The following is a 21,299-nucleotide window of genomic DNA, read 5'->3' as shown; positions in this document are numbered from 1 at the left end:
TTTCTACAGGTTTCCACAGTTGCACTAAAAAGTGCTGAAAATCCAGATTATTAGTCACAAAAACGGGATAGATTAGATTACTGCCCGTTATGTCCCTGACGCTTAAGACAGCACTGAAGGTCCTCCATCTCTGGCGATGTTTGGGAGTTCCTTCATTGTGTCAGTAGCTTCCTCTCGGTTTTCACTACTGTCAGTCATGCAAGTGAAGTCTCAGGAATACTGTCGCAGTTAGGTGTAGAAGGATTCTTCATTGCTGTTTCCATAGTAGTTTTGTTTGACCAGTCGGGGTTGTTAGCCGTGAGCTGAACCCCTGAACCTGGAGGACTGGTGGACCACTCCTAGTCTGTCCTCTACTTTTTGACCTGTGTGGCATTGATGGCCCTATCAAGATCCAAAGCATAGAGCCCTGACCCCATTCAATGTAGCTCTCCAGATCACTCAGGTACACAAACCTCCAACCCACAACAAGGTTGTGGTCTTCTTGGAGGGCAGAAACAGAAACATGCCTTTTAACACAACTTATCCAGGCCAACCAAAGTGCCTACCTGAGCTAATACCATTTTCTTGTATTCGGCCCATATCCTTTCCTATCCATGAAATTGACTTTTAAACATCATAATTGTGACCATCTCTACCATTTTCCCTGGTTGATCATTCCATATATTCACCACACTCTGTCAGAAAAGATGCCACTAAGGTCCTTTTAAACCTTTCCCCTTGCACTTTAAACCTACACCCTTTGGTTTTGGTCTTCCTACTCTGAGGAAAAGATTTTGACTATTTCACCTTATTTACGCTACTCTTGATTTTATAAACCGAGATAAAATAGAAGCAACACACATCAAAGTTGCTGGTGAACACAGCAGGCCAGGCAGCATCTCTAGGAAGAGGTACAGTCGACGTTTCAGGCCGAGACCCTTCGTCAGGACCTTAAAACAGTACACCACAGGAACAAGTCTTGCTGTTAGATATTATTAGGACCAATATTAACATTCTAATGTTTTTATCTATGTGTAGGTACTTTCTTTAAAAAAGTGATGGTCAATAATAGCAGAGAAGCTGGCTAACTTAGAAGCTCATCAGCAGAAGGGAGAGAGTTTATAATTACTAAAGAACCCTGGAATGTAGGTTGTTTATCTCCAGGCAGGTAATGAGATGATCAGAAGTGAACTGATTCAAAAACAAAGCCTTCTTAGTGCACAGTCCTTAAATGTACTCATCGGAATTCCAGTGAAAATCAGCCAACACAGTTGTCTGTGAAGGTGTACATTCTCATCTAGAACTCCTGCCACATACACTTAATCTAGAGCTCCTTCTAGGTACAGTGCTGAGCAAAAGTCTTAAGCACATATATAGAGCTAGGGTGCCTAAGACTTTTGAACAGTATTGTATTTGTTAATGTGGAGTGGAGCGGAGAGCGAGTTTGCAAAACCTGTTGGAAGCAAAGGATGTTGGGATTGGTAAGGGTGGAGTGTCGCGGTAGGGGTGTGGATCAGGTGGCAGGGAAGGAATGTCAGGGTGGGGGGGTGGGGGTTGGAGACACACTCAGCCCTGAGACACCAGGCAAGGACAATTGATTCCAAACAATTGGATTATTGATCATTACAGATTGTCTCCCGGGTGCTTTCCACTCCCTCCCCTCTCCCATCTCTTTTTCCAAACCGTGATTCCCCTCTTCCTGCCCTCCTTCCCATTCATAGTCCGGAATAGAGACCCATATCAGAATCAGGTTTATCATCACTCACGTATGTCATGAATTTGTTTTTTTTTTTTGCAGCAGTACAGTGCAATACAGAAATTTACTACAGTATTGTGCAGAAGTCGTAAGCACCCTAGCCTGCCTAAGGCTTTTGAATTGAATTGAATTTAATTGACTTTATTACTTACATCCTTCATATACATGAGGAGGAAAAATCTTTACGTTAGGTCTCCGTCTAAATGTGCAATGTGCAATTTATAATAAATAATATGTACAACAGGACAGTCAATATAACATAGAAATACAACTGTATCAGCATGAATTAATCAGCCTGATGGCCTGGTGGAAGAAGCTGTCCCACAGCCTGTTAGTCCTGGCTTTTATGCCGTGGTACCATTTCCCGGATGGTAGCAGTTGAAACAGTTTGTGGTTGGGGTGACTCGGGTCTCCATTGATCCTTCGGGCCCTTTTTACACATTGTAAATGTCCTGAATAGTGGGAAGTTCACATCTACAGATATGCTGGGCTGTCCGCACCACTCTCAACAGAGTACTGCGATTGAGGGAAGTACAGTTCCCATACCAGGCAGTGATGCAGCCAGTCAGGATGTTCTCAGATGTGCCCCTGTAGAAAATTCTTAGGATATGGGGGCCCATACCAAACTTCTTCAACTGTCCTAGGTGAAAGAGGCGCTGTTGTGCCTTTTTCACCGCACCGCTGGTGTGTACAGACCACGTGAGATCATCAGTGGTTTATGCCGAGGAACTTAAAGCTGTTCACCCTCTCAACCCCAGATCCATTGATGTCGATAGGGGTTAGCCTGACTCCATTCCTCCTGTAGTCCACAACCAGCTCCTTTGTTGCACAGTAGTGTACATCTTCATGTGTAACAAGCATTTACATGCCATGTCACAGCGATCACTTCATCTGAACATAGTGTCTGTTATTAGTAAAAACACAAAAGTAGGTCAGCAGGCATTTGGCATGAATTGTTTTCAGCATGGTTAGTTTGCAGATGGTACTCACTCCAGAACCATTCCTCCAGAGTGATGATCCAGACCAGCACCAACACATGGACATGGTCATGCTCAGTATCTTTATGGTGAAAGAAGTTGCTTTTCTTAGAAATTTCATTGATGTACTATGCCACCGTATAGTAGGCCACAGTATAGTGGGATTAGTAGAGATAGGTACTTGGCACGAGCACGGTTATACCTGAATTCCATGAGAGCCAGATAATGAATGCCACCCTACTTGTTCCCGACAAACACAAGAAAATCTGCAAATCCAAAGCAACACACACAAAATGCTGGAGGAACTCAGCAGGCCATGCAGCATCTATGGAAAAGAGTAAACAGTCAATGTTTCGGGCCAAGACCCTTCATCAGACTCATGAAAGGACTCAGGAGTTCTGATGAAAGATCTCAGCTCGAAGCGTTGACTGTTTCCTCTTTACCATAGATGCTGCTTGGCCTGCAGGGTTCCTCCAGCATTTTGTGTATGCTGTTGGTTCTTGACTTGTCTTGTATTCCATTCACCATACCCTCAAATTATTCCATGTGGTGTCACTCACAGGTTCATTCCTTTCATTTATTATGTTCAAATGCAATTTTTTAAGGATAGAAAAAGTACTTTTTTACTCATTTGAAAAATATCAGTATTGTATCTTGGTAAACATGTAAGGTAAAATTGTTGCTGAGTGATATTAGAAATTAAAAATTGTAAAATATTCCAAAAAAAATACAGTTGGTCAAATTGATTAAACATATTGTGGCCATTAACAAGTAATGTTTGTTTGCAATTTTAATTGTCCAAGCTAAACGTGCTTCACCAATTTGAAAAGGTAGATTTTGAAGTTTCATGGTAAATACTCAATACTCTACAGTTATGTGGCATTATTCAGAGGCTTTTTACAAACTGTTTTTTTTATATATTGACCACTGTTTCACTGTTTCCTGGCAGCATGTAACTGCAACTTTGGAGGTACAAAAAGGCCTGCATGCAACAAGACAACAGGAATCTGTAACTGTCGTGAAGGGGTAACAGGAAAACACTGTAACAAATGTGCCTGGGGTTACTGCAAAGAGTTTCCAACATGCGCACAGTGTCACCCATGCTTTAACCTGCTGGATGAAGAGATTTGTGGCCTCATCCCAGTAATAGAAGGACTTTCCAACAAGAGCATAGCACACAGCAACAAACTAGGACCTTCCTATGACAAACAGTTTGAAAAACTCGAAAAGAAAATTGCTGAAGTTGCCAAAATTCTGAACAGCTCAGTTGCTTCCCCTGAAGCATTTGAAAAGACAAAGGATTATTTTGAAAAGATCAGGTAATTCACCAACATTTTAATTTTCATTCAATACACCATCCAGTTGAAATACTCCCCTAAACCTAACTGCAAATAAGAAGCATTATGGTTTGCTTTTGTGAACAATGAGGAATGTATGCATTGGTTTGTCTTCTGACAGCCTCAGTCCAGTCACCTTTTTGATTGGGATACAACATATAAAATGATCTCTCATTAACATCATCACATCTGTTAAATACTTCAGATGTCCTGGTAAGAATCCTGTTTATTATCAGGCAATAATATAGTGATGAAAATCAAAAACTTCAGATGATAAAATTCTGAAATGAAAAAACAGAAAATACTGGAAATGTGCAGCATGTCAAGCAGCTTCTGTAGAAAGGGAAACAGAAGACCTTTGGAAACAAACACGCAGCATGCAAGAGAATTCCTCGAAGCATGTTTTCCGCAAACAATTCTGTAAACAGACATGTAGGCCTCGAGCGTACAGTATTTGCCAATGCAGGCAAAATTCCAGGCCACAACACACAGAGTTTGCCACACAGCCAATCAGCAATGGGTTCCCACTCCCTAATTGAGTTTCTGTAATGACGACCAGTCAGCTGATTGATAAGTATATAAGGCCAAGCATTCGGAGGGCACGCCACAAATGAACAGTGTACTGATGATGTCTCCTCATATGGTAACAAAACATTTGCAAATAGATTGCCAAGCTCGGAAAACAACTCAACCCAAATATTCTGTTTCTCTTACCACAGCTGCTGCCTGACCTGAATGTTCCTCTCACATTTTCTGATGATCTATTAAGTCAAACCTTGCCCTCTAGCAGATATTTTACACAATCTGTCATAATCCATTCAGATTATAGATTACAGTTGTATCTTTCCATAAGTAAACCATTGGAAATATGAACCTATTACTGGGTCAATATAGTTGTTTAACATTAAATTCCTTTTGTTTTTATTTTGGAACTGATTAATTTTGCGTCAATACCATACATCAGAAACCCTTGCTGTTTCCGGTACTTCATGTTGGAAGATCCACAAATTAAGTTGAGACCCAAACAAGGCTCACGGACAATGGTGGCACTATTAACCTGGTTGAGGTAGTCAGTGCTCTAGGTCTTGCCAACTCCTAATAAAACGTGAAGCACTGACTATCCCAAACAGGGCTGATGGTGACAGCATAATACAAGAGTAGAATAGAATCAGGTCTATTATCACTGACATATGTCATGAAATTTATTGTTTTGTGGCAGCAGTAGTGTGCAAAAAAGTAATATTAAGGTACAATAAGAAATAAGAACATACAAAATAAAGCAAAAGAGGAATAACGATATGGTAACACATATCAAAGTTGCTGGTGAACGCAGCAGGCCAGGCAGCATCTCTAGGAAGAGGTACAGTCGACGTTTCGGGCTGAGACCCTTCGCCAGGATGATATGGTATTGGTGTGTTCATGGACCAATCAGAAATCTGGTGGCAGAAGGGGAAACCTGTTTCTAAAATGATGCAAATCCATTGTACGAGAGCCCCAGCCATTAATTTCCTTATCTTGAGCTTGAGAGAACACCCCTGACTAGTGAATGCAGCCACGACAGCCTATTTGATGGAAGAAAGGGTCCCACATTGATATGCCAACTTGATCTAAATAATTTTCTAGGCATCCCCATGAGGAACCACAAACTTAGGGTCAGTATCAATAGTACCCAAAAGAGCGAAGACAACATTCACAAGACACATTCAAAGGATTATGATTCCTTTGAACAAGTGTTTGCCGGAGGGGGTTGAAGAGGTCAAGTCATTAGGTATAATTAAGGCAGAGACTGATAGGTTGTTGATTGGTGAGGACATCAAGGGTTATGGTGAGATTGCAGGAAAATGGGTTTGAGAAAAGTAAATCAGTCATGATTGAATGGCAGAGCAGACTCGATGGGCCAAATGAGTTAATTCTGCTCCTATATCTTATGTTTTATGTTCTTTTAGCCTTTAAGCCTGTTCTATCTTTCCAAAGAGAAAACTTTTCATCAAGTACAGATGGCTCAATGAAAAAATATGCCCATAAAACAACTAACTATAAAGGTACAGTGTGCAAAATTGTAGAATCTCTACCCTAGAATTCAGCGAGGAATAAGGCATTAAAGATTGTAAGATCATGAACAGTGTTCTGATGTTCTAGGGCATGTTAATATCAAGAAGGGGAAGGTATTGGGACTCTTGAAGAAAGTGAATAAGTCCTCAGATCTTTGAGACAGACTAAAGAGAAGACTGTTGGGGCTTTGACAGAGATCTCTGTATTCTCTCTAGACGCAGGTGGTGTCTCAGAGGACTGGAGTACAGGCAGTGTTGTTCCTCTGTTTAAGAAAGCAATCAAGACAAACCATGAAAATACAGGCCAGTGAGCCTTACATCAGAGGTAGGCAAATTATTGGAGAAGATTCATGCATATAATCTATTTGCACCTGGAAAAGCATAGACGTATTGGGGATATGTGTAGAGGAGGCCATGTTTTTCAAACTCGTTTGAGGCTTTAGAGGAAGTAAGGAAGCTGATTGAGGACAGTGAATGTCCAATACATAGTACATCAGCAGTACATGTACATAGTACATCAGCAAAATCCCTCACTGTAGACAGATCCAGAAGATTAAGGTAAATTGAATCCATGGAGAATTGGCAGATTGGAATCAAAACTGGTTTGGCCATACAAGACAGAGAAAAGTGGTGGAGGGGTGTTATTCTGGCTTCAGGTCTGTGACCAATGGTGTCACACAAAGATCAACACTGGGACTGCTGTTGTTTGAGAGGATAAACGATTTGAATGAAAATGTAGGTAGGCTGATTTGTCAAGTTTTCAGACAAAACTAGGGAGGGTTTTGGACTGTGAGAAAGATTGTCATGAGGACATAGACCAACTGGAAATGTGGGCAAGGGAATGGCAGAACTTAATCTGAACAAGTAAGCTTTTGCACTTTGGCAGGTGTTACGTACCCCGTAACTGGGTTGCCAAACCAGCAGAAATGGACCACTTAGTTGGAGTCTGGATTACTGGCACTAAGAAAGTTTTATTAAAGAAATAAGTAACACAGTACTCTAATCGTAAGAATATAAATGCAACGGGTTAGCAATGATAAAGCACACATGTACACAGAAGTAGGATAATAGGAATCAATCAAGCTCTATCACAGTCTAGGGGTAAAATGATCAGTCTCAAGTGATGCAGAGTTCAGTTCAGCTCAGTACAGTTCGCAGCAATCACTGTTGTGCCGTTGGAGAGAGAGAGAGAGAGAGAGAGAGAGAGAGAGAGAGAGAGAGAGCGCGAATGATGATATGCAAATCGAATTCAGACAGACCTTGATGTTCCTCTGCAGTTAGCTTTCGGGCAAGCCCTTTTTAATGTCTTCTGAGGTCACCGACTGTGACCCCTCCGTTCCGGATACGATCGTTCTTCCGTGGTGAACCCGGCACCCAGGCAAGGGCGGACACACACACCAAGTTCCCGCCGATCGTACCTTTTCACCCTGTGCATCTATGGTCGGTCCCGCGACCAGACCTCCAAACTCCCACCAACTTGTGGGGGGGGGGCATACCGCACTTCCAGGGTCTCGTTATCTCGTGATCTCGTGGTGTCTGTCTTGCCTTAGCGAGCCTGTTCCTTTTATCCCCCTGCTGGGGTATCGCCTGTCCATCAAACTTCAAACAGTTCAGGCTCAAAGCAACCGGTCTGTCAATACTCGGAACTGTGTCTCTTTTCGTTAATCTCTCTCGTCTCTTATTAACATGTCTGAATGCTGCTCCATTGTCTCACTTATCTCTCTCATTAGCATCAATCTTCTGATAACTTGGTTTTTCGTCACACCCCTATCCTTCAAAGGATTTTTACAGGGGTAAAAATTATAGGCATGAATACATTATTAGATACACACAAATATACAGGGTCATCAGCTATTTGGCTAATACAGAGTAATTTAAGTTGTCAACACCTTGACAGACAGTCAGCAATCACCTTTCCGTTCCTTTTATATATGTTATTTTAATAATCCTCTAAGACCAGGCTCCAACTTAGCAAACTTCATAGTGGCCAAAAACACTAATGAGTTGTGATCAGTGTAACTTCTCAGTGGTTTTCGTCCTGGGCACAGATAACAAGGGTCGTCCCACACCAACTTAACATTCTTTAGCAAGAACTTAGTAAGAAGGAGGATAATATCTGCAAAGTTTTTTTTGCAAAACTTCCAATAATATCCCACCATCTCCAAGAACCTTCTCAGGGCTCTCTTGTCTGTCGGGGTGGGAACTTCAGAGATAGACCGCACCTTAGCCTGCATCAGCGCCAGCTGCCCCTGTCTTCCCACAAATCCCAGATAAGTGATCTTTCAGTGGCTGAATTCACTTTTTGCGAGGTTCACTGTCAGGCTGGCTTCAAACAGCTTTTTAAACAGCTCCTCCCACGTGTTACTCCAGACTACTACATCACCAATATACGCTTCTGCATTCTTTCGCCCTTTTGTCACTGAAGTAATCGTCCTATAGGGGTGTTGCTCACTAGGCTGACCTGATGTGACAACAACACCATGTCCCGGCTCTTTGTATCGCCTCGGGACATCCAGACATACGTGAGCATGCCGTTTAATTGGCTTTATCGGCATCTCGCTTTGTTCGGGGATCAAGTGACAGAACTCATCAGCAAAATTGGCCAACACAATAGAGTTCTCCTATCTGGTCGGCACCACACTTACCTTTTCAAAATGGGTCTTCCCCTTATCAGGTGGCACCCTAGCCTCATTAATTTTCATGATAACACCAACTAGATCTGCTTTCTGATCGTGGTAAGCTTTTAACATGTTAATAGCCTGTAATTGTGTTAGTTCACGTCTACAATAGTCAATAGCATCCTTCCTCCTGTGCGGCCAGTAAAACTCTTTCATGATTCGATCAACTGTTTTCCTCACCCCAAAATGTCCACCGAGGGGTATCTTGTGGGCCAGGTTAAGAATCTCATCCCCATAAATTTTTGGCACCACTCCCCATTCCTCATCTGTGGGCACGGTACTTGGTCTCCATTCTCTCCTTAGTACTCCTTCCTTCACATAATAGCCCACTGGCTCCCTTTTTAATTCTGCTTCAGAGAGAGCTGTCTCCGCCAAAACCATCAGCTCCTCGTCTCGCTCCTGTGCCTGTACAAATTCCTTCCTTGCTAATGATAAGTCTACCTTAATTTCCGTTTCACTACGCTGCTTCTCACTTTCTAACCCCTTCTGATACAAGGCTGGTAAAAACGTCTCAGCCCAATCTATATTCACTTCGGCAGCCTTTCTGGACATGCGCCGAGTCACTGCGCAAACGGGATAAACCTGTGAGTCCATGGGCGGGGCCTCAATGCTGGCAGGCTGGCTTGTCAATCTCACTGCTGGGTACACCTCTCCGCCGGCAAGGTCATTACCAAGTAAGACTTCCACGTCTTCCATCGGTAGTTCGGGCCTCACCCCGATCGTGACCGGTCCGGAGACCAAGTCGCTTTTTAGGTGTATCTGGTGCAAAGGTACTGCTTCAGTCCCTTTCCCAATGCCTTTTATCACCCTGACTTTCCCAGTCTCGGTCTCTGAACTAAAGTCTAAAACACTCTTTAATATCAATGACTGACAAGCTCCAGTGTCTCTCCAGGTCCGCACTGGAACTGGGTTTAACCCCTCCTTCACTGACACCAATCTGGCCGAGATAAACCTCTTGCGCCCTTCCTGAACTTTATCAGACCTCTTCTTCCCTAGCGGTTTGTTTACTAGCACAATACAGCCAGTCGGAACTGTCATTTTCCCTTTCCCCGTCTCCTTCTTTGGGGGAAAGCACCTGAACGCAAAGTGTCCGACTTTCCCACAATTATAGCATACGACCCCAGGAGACTTCCTACCAAACTGCTCCCGGTCTACCTTGTCCTTCTCACTAGTCCCCGGTTTACTTTCTGACTTTTCTGGCGGACTCTCTCCACCGTCCTGACTACCCTTCTGGTAGCCTTTACTCGGGGTAAACTTCGTTTTATGTGTCAACGCGTACTCATCCGCTAACTTAGCATTTGCGGCTAAGGTGTCTGCCTCTTTCTCATCTAGGTAGGGTCTCATACCTTCAGGGACACAACCTTTAAACTGCTCAATCAGGATCAGCTGTAGCAGTCTGTCATAATCCCCATTGACCCCTTTCGAGGCGCACCAACGCTCACAATACATCTGCATCTCACGGGCAAACTCTAAATATGTGCGGCCCCACTGCTTCCTCGCATTCCAGAACCTCTGCCGGTATGCCTCCGGGACCAACTCATAAATCCTGAGTATGGCCTCTTTCACCACATCATACCTCTGGGCATCTTCTGCGGACAAGGCCGAGTAAGCTTGTTGGGCTTTTCCTTTAAGTACTCTCTGAAGCAAAACATCCCACTTATCCCTCAGTCAGTCCTGACTTGCAGCAACTTTTTCAAAATGGAGAAAGTACCGATCAACATTGGTCTCCTCAAATGGGGGAACCAGCCTAACCTCCTGGGTCGCCCTGAACCCTCCACCTTGGTTCGGCATGGGCCCCTGCTCTGCCATCATCTTTAACCTCTCCAGCTCAATTTCCCTTTCCCTCTGTTTCTCTCTCGCTTCTCGTTCCAACTGCCTGTCCCGGAACTCGTGCTCGAGTCTCAATTTTTCAATCTGCAGCTGTACTGCTTCTGCACCAGGTTTTCCCATAGATACCACCTCCAGCTCCCCTTGGGGAAACACACCTTTAGATACATAATGCTCTATGATAGCTCTGTGCATCTCCGCTCTCCTCATTGTCGACTTCCCCTTAAAAAGATTCAACCGTTTGGCCACAGCTGCCAATTCTGATTTCCTGGCATCATCTAAGCCTCCAAGGTCGGCGCCTTTAGAAATTCCTCAATCTCCATTTCTGCTGTTTGCCCTTTCTTTCTTTCGGGAATTTTGACCCAATCAATTTACCCAGTCCCAAGTTTAGCGTTCAAAATCCTGGACGAGCCCCCACTTATGTTACGTACCCCATAACTGGGTTGCCAAACCAGCAGAAATGGACCACTTAGTTGGAGTCTGGATTACTGGCACTAAGAAAGTTTCATTAAAGAAATAAGTAACACAGTACTCTAATCGTAAGGATATAAATGCAACAGGTTAGCAATGGTAAAACGCACATGTACACAGAACTAGGATAATAGGAATCAATCAAGCTCTATCGCAGTCTAGGGGTAAAATGATCAGTCTCAAGTGACACAGAGTTCAGTTCAGCTCAGTACAGTTCGCAGCAATCGCTGTTGTGCCATTGGAGAGAGAGAGAGAGAGAGAGAGAGAGCAAATGGTGATATGAAAATCGAATTCAGACAGACCTTGATGTTCCTCTGCAGTTAGCTTTCGGGCAAGCCCTTTTTAATGTCTTCTGAGGTCACCGACTGTGACCCCTCCGTTCCGGATACGATCGTTCTTCCGCGGTGAACCCGGCACCCAGGCAAGGACGGACACACACACCAAGTTCCTGCCGATCATACCTTTTCACCCTGTGCGTCTATGGTCGGTCCCGCGACCAGACCTCCAAACTCCCACCAACTTGTGGGGGGGACACACCGCACTTCTAGGGTCTTGTTATCTCGTGATCTCGTGGTGTCTGTCTTGCCTTAGCGAACCTGTTCCTTTTATCCCCCTGCTGGGGTATCGCCTGTCCATCAAACTTCAAACAGTTCAGGTTCAAAGCAACCGGTCTGTCAATACTCGGAACTGTGTCTCTTTTCGTTAATCTATCTCGTCTCTCATTAAAATGTCTGAATGCTGCTCCATTGTCTCACTTATCTCTCTCATTAGCATCAATCTTCTGATAACTTGGTCTTTCGTCAGACAGGTCAAATGTAAGCAGAAACCACACAGTTAATGGCAGGGCTCCTAAGAACACTGATATACAGAGGGATCTTGGAGTGCAAAACAAAAGCTTCCTGTAAGTGGCAACACAGGTAGACAGGTTGGTAAAGATACCTGCCTTCGTCAGTTGGTATGTCAAGTGTAAGAGTTAGGAAGTCTGGTTCTCGTGGCCACATTACGGGAAAGGTGTGGAACCTCTGGAAAGGGTGTAGAAGTGGTTCACAAGACACGTTCTTTTTTAAACAAAGAATGATTGATACCTGCAATGTGCTGCCAGAGGTGGTGGTAGAAGTAGACATGACAGAAACATTTAAGAGGCATTTAGATCAGAATATGAACAGGCAGGACATGGAGGGATACAGACCATGCACAGGCAGCTGGGATTAGTTCGGACTGACAACATGATTAACACAGACATGCTGGGCTGAAGGGATTGATCCTGTGCAGTTCAGTTTTATGTTTTGTGTCCTGTAATGATTTTATTTACACTCTTTAAGGCTGAGAAAGAACCATGGAAAATAAAACTACCTTAAACGCTATTTATTCCTCAAATGGAAAACAGATTTATCTGCATTTTTCTCAACTCAATCTAAACATCAGAGTGAATTAATTTGAATGCAGAGTGACATTTAATCTGTTTCTCGCTCAACAGTGCTGCCTGACCTGAAGATTAATTGTAGCATGTTCCAGCTTTATTTCAGATTCCAGCATCTGCAGTACTTTGTTTTAGAAACATATAGAATCCTGGCTCATTTTAAACCTCAGTTTTAAAGTGCATAAGTTTTAATTAGAACAGGTAAATGTTATGATACAGTTAATGAAGAACAAACTGATTGTATTTGCTTACTGAAGTTATTTTCACCCTACATATGACCAATTTATTTCCACACCATCTGCTTGACAGACCATATGATAGATTCTCTGTCAGTGGAACGCAAATACCATATATGAACACCTGCTAAGAACCAGCTGTAAACATCTGAGAGCCAAAATGTAACAGTGAATCACAGCACATAACTCCACATCATGACTGTGCAATGATCGCATAAACTGGAGGCTAGTTCTACACAATGGAACCATCCTCAAAATGGCCTGCTCCTGGCAAATCCACCTCACTTGGGTACCCTCCAACCTGATGGCATGAATCTCGATTTCTCCTTCTGATAAACAAATCCCAAACTCCCCACCTCTTCCTCAATCGGACCTTTTACTTCTTCTCACCTTCCTATTACTTCCCCTGAGTCCCCACCTCCTTCTCCTCCTCCTATTGTCCACTCTCCTCTCCGATCAGGTTTTTCATCTCCAGCCCTTGACCTTCCCCACTCGCCTGGCTTCACCTATCACCTTCCAGCTAACTCCCTTCTCCTCCCCTCACCTTTTTATTCTGGTACCTTCCCCCATCCTTCTCAGTCCTGAGGAAGTGTCTCGGCCTGAAATGTTGGCTGTTTCTTTTCTCCCCATAGATGCTGCCTGACCTGCTGAGTTCTTCCAACGTCTTGTGTGTGTGTTGCTTTGGATTTCCAGCATCTGCAGACTTTCTTGTGTTCATCAGTTACAGTACTTTAAGTTCACAAAATTTGTTCTCTTTTATTGAAACACTACACAAATTTTACTGGTAATGCTCCAAGTGGAACTTCTGGTGTCTCTCAATACAAATACCATTAAGTTTCACAAACACTTAAGGCCAAATCTTATTGGCAGTGCTCCACCGGCCAGCGCGCAGCTATACTCTGAGCTCAAACTCCAAATATGACCTGAAATTATTTTTTATTGGCATTGAAGGGCTCTTGCCTATTGCAAAGTGCACAGAAACCCTCAGATAAAGGATAAAAACCCAAGAACCATATGTAACAACATCCTTAAGCCTTTTGCAGGCAGCCCTTCTGACAGATTAGGAGAGGGTAGAAAACAGTTGAAGATCTCATCACTGTCCAATGCACATTAAATCATTTCTGATCATAACAACTCTAATTTCTACATCTTTGGAGGAATGAGCAGGATAAGGGTGTGGTCGTATGGTGGTTGGAAACAGTCTTAACAGGAATATAAAGAAATTTATAGAACAGAGGTTCCCAACCCGGGGTCCACAGACCCCTTGGTTAATGGTAGGGGTCCATGGCATAAAAATGGTTGGGAACCACTTAACCCTAAAGAAGGACACAGAATCGCAAAATACCAACCACAATCTGATGATGTAAATGTAACACAGAACTCATAGAGTTTTGATTATATATACTCACAATTTCAATATTGTACAGGAAAACCCAAATGCAGATTGATCCAAATGTGAATATTTCCAAAGACACAAAAGAGCTTAATGGAGTTATCGATGATATTAATATGGAAGTCGACAAGCTCAAAGGGGAATTGAATCGCTTGAAACAGAAGCCCGCAATAAGGAATGTGAACGGCAAGTAGAAAAAATGTTAACCCGACATCTATATCAAACAAGGGCTGAATCGGTTGATCAGAATGATGATCATATAAAGATTTGTTAAAGCACACTTGAAGTAATTGCTATGCTTGATATTTGGGCATTTAAAGACCTTTGAGAAAAGATTATCTCTTTCTAGCTCTTTGACAACAGGGAACAAAACTAGTCTTCCCACAGCAGCACTAGAGTCCTTCAGAGACAAGAGGATGACTATCAGTGTTTTCTGCATGGCTCCTATTGGCAATATGTAATAGTCACAAGACACGCAGCAGCACGGTAGTGTAGTGGTTAGCACAGTCCTTTACAGTACCACCTGTTAAAAGTTCAATTCCCGCTGCTGTCTGTAATGAGTTTGTATGTTCTCCCTGTGAGCGCGTGGGTTTCCTCCGGGTGCTCTGGTTTCCTCCCACAGTCCAAAGATGTACTGATTGGTAGATTAACTGGTTATTGTAAATTGTCCCATGATTAGGCTAGGATTAAATTGGGGGATTGCTGGGCAGCGCAGCTCGAAGTGTTGGAAGGGCCTATTCCGCACTGCAACTTAATAATTAATTAATCCATTAGATTTCGTGTGACTGAAAGAGCTTTGATGTGCAAATGGAAACATCGAAGCAGAAATGGCGATGTGAGGGGAGTGTGAGCACCAACTGAGGGTGGTTCCAAAAAGTCAGATCTGCATTTGCAGAAGATTGGGTGGTGAGGGAAAAATATTTCTGGATAGATCGAGGATGGGTGATCGAGCGAATTTGTGGAATGGTCATGGGTTGGAAGAAATGCTCTGATCAGGGAATTTTGTGTCAGTGGGTCTGATTAATATTGGTAGGAGTTACTGTAGGGGAGCAAATTAGCAAATATTGAAAGAAATTCTCAGAGCAAAATCTATACGAGAAACAAAAGTTTTCATGGATTGTCCTGTAATGGACCACATAACGGGATGGTTTGCGTTATGCAACAGAAAAGCCGGCATCATAAATTAACACAGAATGGAAACAGGCAATTCAGCCCAAACTTATCCACACTGACCAAGGTGCATTCCTGAGCTAAGCTCAATGTCCACATTTGGTCCACATCGTTCTGAATATTTCCTATCCATGTAGGTGTCCTAACATCTTTTAAACATTGCAGAACTTCTTCTGGTAGCTCATTCCAGTAAACCCACCCCCTGCGTGAAAACATTGCCCCTCAGGTTCCCTTTAAGTCATCCCCCTCTCAGTATGAGCCTCTGTTTTTGACTTTCCTACCCTGGGAAAAAAATTATCATCATCTGCCTTATCTCTGTCCTTCATGATTTTATAAATGTCTATAAGGTCACCCCTGAGCCTCCTTGGCTCCAGGGAGGGGGGAAGCTGAGAGGCCACATCTGCTCAGGATGCTCGATGACTAATTCTCCTCCTAAACTGGGATGAAGAATGGTGTGTGAGTCATCTAAACTTAAAATATGTTCCCTCTAATCCAGAAACCTCAGAGAAGCAATGACTACATTGCCAATGGTCACCATAGCTACATTCCTGTGAGCATCAGCATCCTTCCACGTGCAAGGGCTTATGGCATCTTCTAGTTTTCCATCTACAGTGACATGAGTGAGGCCTCTGACATTCCCTATACAAGAAAGGCTTATTTCATCCCAAGCAGCAGCAGACTCATTGAGGAGATGGTTCTGCAAGAGAAGTTGCTTCCCCACAGTGCCAAGTGTAGTTGGCTGCGCACTCTTCACTTTAAAGTGTCCACCTGTCATCCTTCAGATTTATCAGAACTGGCGTTGTGTTCTCTCACTCACCATCCATAAATACTGTGCAGATCAATGCTATGTGTCTGGAGAAGATGAGATGCCTTCATTCTGTAATATTTCCTGTGGTATTAGCTTTTAAGACACCTTAACATATCAGATGATGTCTGCTTGGCAACAAGTATTATCTTCTGACAACACTCATGGCTCTATTGCCCAATGACATGGAGCAACCTAGTGAGAGAGACAGCCAATGGCATGTCCAAGTGCTGGGTTATGGACTGTAGTTTTTGATGGACAGATCTTGGTCTCTTTGGGAGGCTTTGCTATTGCTTGCTTGGTGGGTGTTGCGGGGGGGGGGGCTGCTGCTTCCTGCTGGAACAAGTGAGGAGATGGGAGAGGGGGCCGGCTGATGCATTGCTGCTGCTTGTGCTAACGTTTTTCTGAAATGCATCCTTTGGGGTTTTCTGTTTTCATGGATGTCTGTGAAGAGTAAGAATTTCAGGTTGTATACCATATACATTCTCTGACATTAAATGGAACCATTGAACCATTGAACTATGGGAAAATTCCACCATGGAACAGAGCAGATTATTGATGTGGTGAAAAAAATTGTGGTTTATGACTTACGGTGCTGTGATGTATACTGTGCAACCTAACTGCTTAAAGAGCTTATCAAGTCCCTCCAGCTATAGAAAGACCAAATGACCAACTGACCTGACTCTGCTACCAATAACCGTAAACTCAGATGTTCATTCAAACATAATCTCAAAACTTACCAGTCTCCTGTTATTGATCGTGACCTTGCACCAATGAAGAAATAAAACTAACAGAAAGTATGCATTTGGATCATTTTCTTTAAATCAATGCTTGCCAAGTTGAACAGAAATACCAGCTAATCATTCTTTTTCCACTCACTTGGGCCTAACTTCTATATACCCTTTCCTGACCAAAGCCCCTCATAGTTTCACCCCAAAGGTGCTGCAAGACTGGCTGAATGCTGTTGGCTCCTGGTGGAGGTGGCTTCACATTTGACATTGATCTGCTTTATGCCAGAGAATGAGATTCAATCTGCACTTTCCTAGCTGAAGGGATAGACTCAAGATGCCTTTCACAAAGGACCAAACTCCACCTGTGCCATCAGACAGAGTCTGTAGTCCCAGACTGACTTCACTAAGTGGTTCAGAACCCAGAGAACCAGAGAGCAAGGAAGGCATCCTCGATCAAAAGGAGGAGACTGACCTCTTATTGCCTTTGATTCATCCTAGAGGGACTACAGACCCCCTGATATACAAGACATCCTACCACCTCCTTTGTTGTAATCTCTCATGCAGTGTTCAAAAACCACAGAGCCTTTCCATTCTTGACAGTTTCCCAGATCAGTTTTTGTGGTAGAACACCAGAGAGCAACAACATCTTCTGAAATGCATGTCCCTTTGAACAGTGCAGGCAGACTTTAATTCGTTTAATTCAGGCTTACTGCTGTCAGCCATGATAATTGGCCCTCCACTTTAGGACTACAGCCAAAGAACAGTACGATTAATGGAAAACTTTGAACTGCAATCAATGGGTGTGCTTTACTTGTACATCACAATCCTAGCACGTTTTTAGTTTAGCTCAATAACTCAATAATGTGTTAAGGCTGACGTGAAAACTAAACCAGTATGTTTCCGAAATTAAACATAAATTCCATCACTGCAATCATAACCTGGTTTTATTATGAAAACCTTGTACATTTGGCCCTTTTTTCTCACTTTCAACAGCCAAATTATTATCAGTATTCAGGCGTGTGGTTTGGGCATTAGATGTGGAATTAATCATCTGTGATCATTTTCACCTCCAACCAGGCCCTCATTTAGGTTGCAGCACCATACCTGCAGCTACGCTGTATTTACAACAGCCACGTTGCAATAACCACTTAAAAAGAATGCGAGCAGAGAAGAAGATGCAGTGTGGGTTAGATGATGTAGGGCTGTAGGAGGCTCCTGTGGATTGCAAAGATGAACCTATCCCTATAGGACTAAATGCCGCACCATTATCATTGCGCAGACTGCATTGAAAATTAACCGCAGATGGATATTTGACATATTTACAGTATTCTTAACAGCTCTGCTGCTCAGACTGAAGAAACCCTGTTGATTTATCGGCTTCTATTTCTTTCTCAGGTAAATGGGTCTTTATGGACCCACAGACTGCTCACAAATTCTCACCCATGAAACCAAAGTAAATGTGATAAACTTTACTGGGAAACTGCCTGAGCTGTTTGTTTTATTTGGGGAAGAATTCTCTTCTTTTGTTTAATATTTTCTCTTCTGCTGACTTCATGAAGCTAACAAAAGGCAGAATACATACATCTCTAGGTCAGGAATCACTTCAAACCTAGCTAATTGATTGGGATATTGTATATTGAGTGAAAGCAAATCTATTTTTATAGGCATCACATATTTTCGAAATCAATTAAGTAATGATGAAATACTACATTAACACAAAGAAAACAATAAATAATATTATGCATGGTGCATTTGTGCAGATCAGTTTTAATAGCTTATAAAGATAGTTTAGTCCAATGATGGAAGAGTTGCTAACCTTTCTCCTATTCTATTTTACAATAGTGATTAAAGATTATATTCAATTCAAGGGGTAATTGTGTCATTATTTACTACTGTTAACAGGTAGCGTTGAAGACATTAAAGTGTTCTACCAAATTTCAAGAGACTCTCAAGAGAAAGCGAATGTTTCAGAATTAGTGAATATCTCAGAATCTACAAGAAAGAGTGCAACTGCCTTGTTAAACAATACATTATTGATTAATAAAGATGAACTTAATGCACTGAGGCAAAAAACCGAACGTTTGGATTTGACAAAGGCAAACAACCTGGTGAGTTCTGTGTCTATTAAAACTATTTTATGGAAATGTAGACTGGTTAAACAATTGGTTTCAGTTCCTAGCAGGACTCACAAGCTTAGAAGTAAAGGAAAGGAACAGTAAACTACGTAATTCCATGAGCCTTGTCCATCAGTACTTCATATCCACTCTTCTGCCTGCATTCTTTCCTTCAGTGTAAAAAATCTGCCAGTATCGGGCTGAAAGAGACTCAGCAATTGAACACACACTGCCTTTATTCAAAGATCTGCAAATTTTAACCTACATATTGAGCAGAAGCAAGGCAGGTGAAATTAAATGCTGAAGAAGTGTTACATTTGGGGCAAAGAATGAGGAGAGGCTTAAGTTAGTGACATAATCTTAAATAATCTGCCAACACAGAGAAACCTGAAGGCATTTCAAGATAGCAGGACAAGCTAAGGATGATTTAAGGAGGGATATGAACTGTTGAGGTCTTGAATCATGTAAGGGAGTTATATTCTGGCTAGGGCACTGCACTGAAATCAGGGCACCATGGCTTAGAATGGATGAAGAGGCCTTAGTGATGGTGAGAAGAGATTCAGTGGAATGGCACCAAGGATAAAGAACCTCAGTGGTAAGAAAAGGCCAGAGTTGCTGGTCTTCCTCTCCTTGGAGCTGCAGAGATTAGGAATATATTTTGCTTAAGGATGATCTGTTTTCAGCAATCAGATTGGGTAAAGAACCAGAAAAGAATATTACACACTAAATTGTGTGAAGGATAATTCCAGAGGAACTTCCAAAAGGATGCTGGATATATAAGTTGAAAAGTAAATATTTATTTGTCATGGGAATGTGGGAATCAGGCTAACTGCACAGCCCTTTCAAAAGCAGACTGAGTATGTTAAACCAGATAGCTTCCTTACTCTGTCTTTCAATGATTTTATATGTTTTGTCAATAAATCAATTTCTCAATCTGTATACCACTGCGCTACCATAATAAGAATCAATATACGTTTTATTTCTATAACTTAGGTTTCATTCCAACTCTGCCTAGAAGTTGGGCATCTAAATGGACTTCTAGCCCCATTCTAAACCGGAATTCTTATTTCGATCTGCAGAAGATAGACATTTTCTAAGTTATTCTGCACAGATTCATTGTGAAATGGGGAAGAATCTCCAAATAAACTTCTTTTAAACACCTACCTCTACCTTCCATTCCTTGACCTGACCTACTTAGTAAAATTCCAAATGTAATTCATGTTTTCTTCAAACAGATGAATCGGGACGCCAGACACAGTTCCATTCTCCCTTTTACACAACAAGGATCAAATTATCTGTGCTCTGAATAAATGATCGAACAGGTCCTGACTGAATTTTCCTGAGGTTTTTAGACCAATATATGAGACTAACACTGGTGGTAATTAAATAATGATCACAGCCCGAGGTCCTGGTCTACCTGCAGTCAGTGTATTTAAATGAACCACAATGTCAAAAGAATCCATTCATAAGTGGTCAAAGTATTCAGTGAAGGCCCTATACATAAGATTGAGCACTTGGAGACTGGTGGAATAGATGTGCTGGCAAGAGTGGGACTGCAGACAGATTATCTAGGATGGGAAGAGGGCATTTCCTTGTACCTTCCTTCCCAAACCACCCACCCTTACCCCACCCTGCAGAGACACAACGGTCAGCAGCTGGGTCCACTCATGCAGAGCTGGGAGTGAGGTAGAATGGCAGGTGCTCTGTGCTTGTTGTTTCTACAATCTTCTCGCAGACATTTGCAACTTACAAACTATTCAAGTTATGGATAATTCTCAGGAACAGAACCCTGCCATAAAGTGGGACTGCCTGCATACAATTCAATCTATGAATCTTCCTTATTATTATATATATGTAATACCTAACTCCTTAAATAACTCCAATCCAGTCAGACTGATTAAGACTCTACTGTTTAAAAGACCAAGATATATACTTCAATTGCAAATGCTGGGTGGTCATGACTGCTAAAATTCTTAGCTGAACCAGACATGTCAGCAGTGTTATTAAAAGAGCATGATAGAATCCAAATACCCTGATATGTGTGGCTCACCTCCTGACCTTCAAAGCCTCGCCACCAACGACAAGATTCAGATCAGGAGCATGTCTGACTGCTAACAGCTGTTTGGATGGGTGCGAAAGAGTAACACTAATTATTGTTGGCATCAGTCAAATTGATAGAACCACTGTCAACTTTAAAATAGGACTTACACTTCAAAAGTAACCCACTGGTATGAATTACCTTGAGGCACAGATCTAGCCCTGTCTTTATTTATTTCATCCATTCCTCAAGTTTAGAAGGCATTTCAAACCAAGTTTACCATTCCTGGCACTTTTTAAGGTTTTTGTTTGTAACT

General features: G+C 42.4%; 1 protein-coding gene across 1 annotated transcript in view; it reads left to right on the top strand.

Annotated features, from left to right (window-relative positions):
• The window catches only part of LOC140187004 (laminin subunit beta-4-like), a 166,801-nt gene that overhangs the window by 124,794 nt on the left and 20,708 nt on the right, over positions 1-21,299 (top strand). The window contains exons 24-26 of the mRNA XM_072241865.1: positions 3,662-4,031; positions 14,160-14,311; positions 18,734-18,939. Coding sequence (XP_072097966.1) covers positions 3,662-4,031; positions 14,160-14,311; positions 18,734-18,939 — 728 coding nt within the window. The remainder of the gene's footprint in view (positions 1-3,661; positions 4,032-14,159; positions 14,312-18,733; positions 18,940-21,299) is intronic.

The sequence above is a fragment of the Mobula birostris genome, chromosome 23 (genome assembly GCF_030028105.1).
Source record: "Mobula birostris isolate sMobBir1 chromosome 23, sMobBir1.hap1, whole genome shotgun sequence".
Lineage (NCBI taxonomy): Eukaryota > Metazoa > Chordata > Chondrichthyes > Myliobatiformes > Myliobatidae > Mobula > Mobula birostris.
This window is presented reverse-complemented; position numbering and strand designations above follow the sequence as displayed.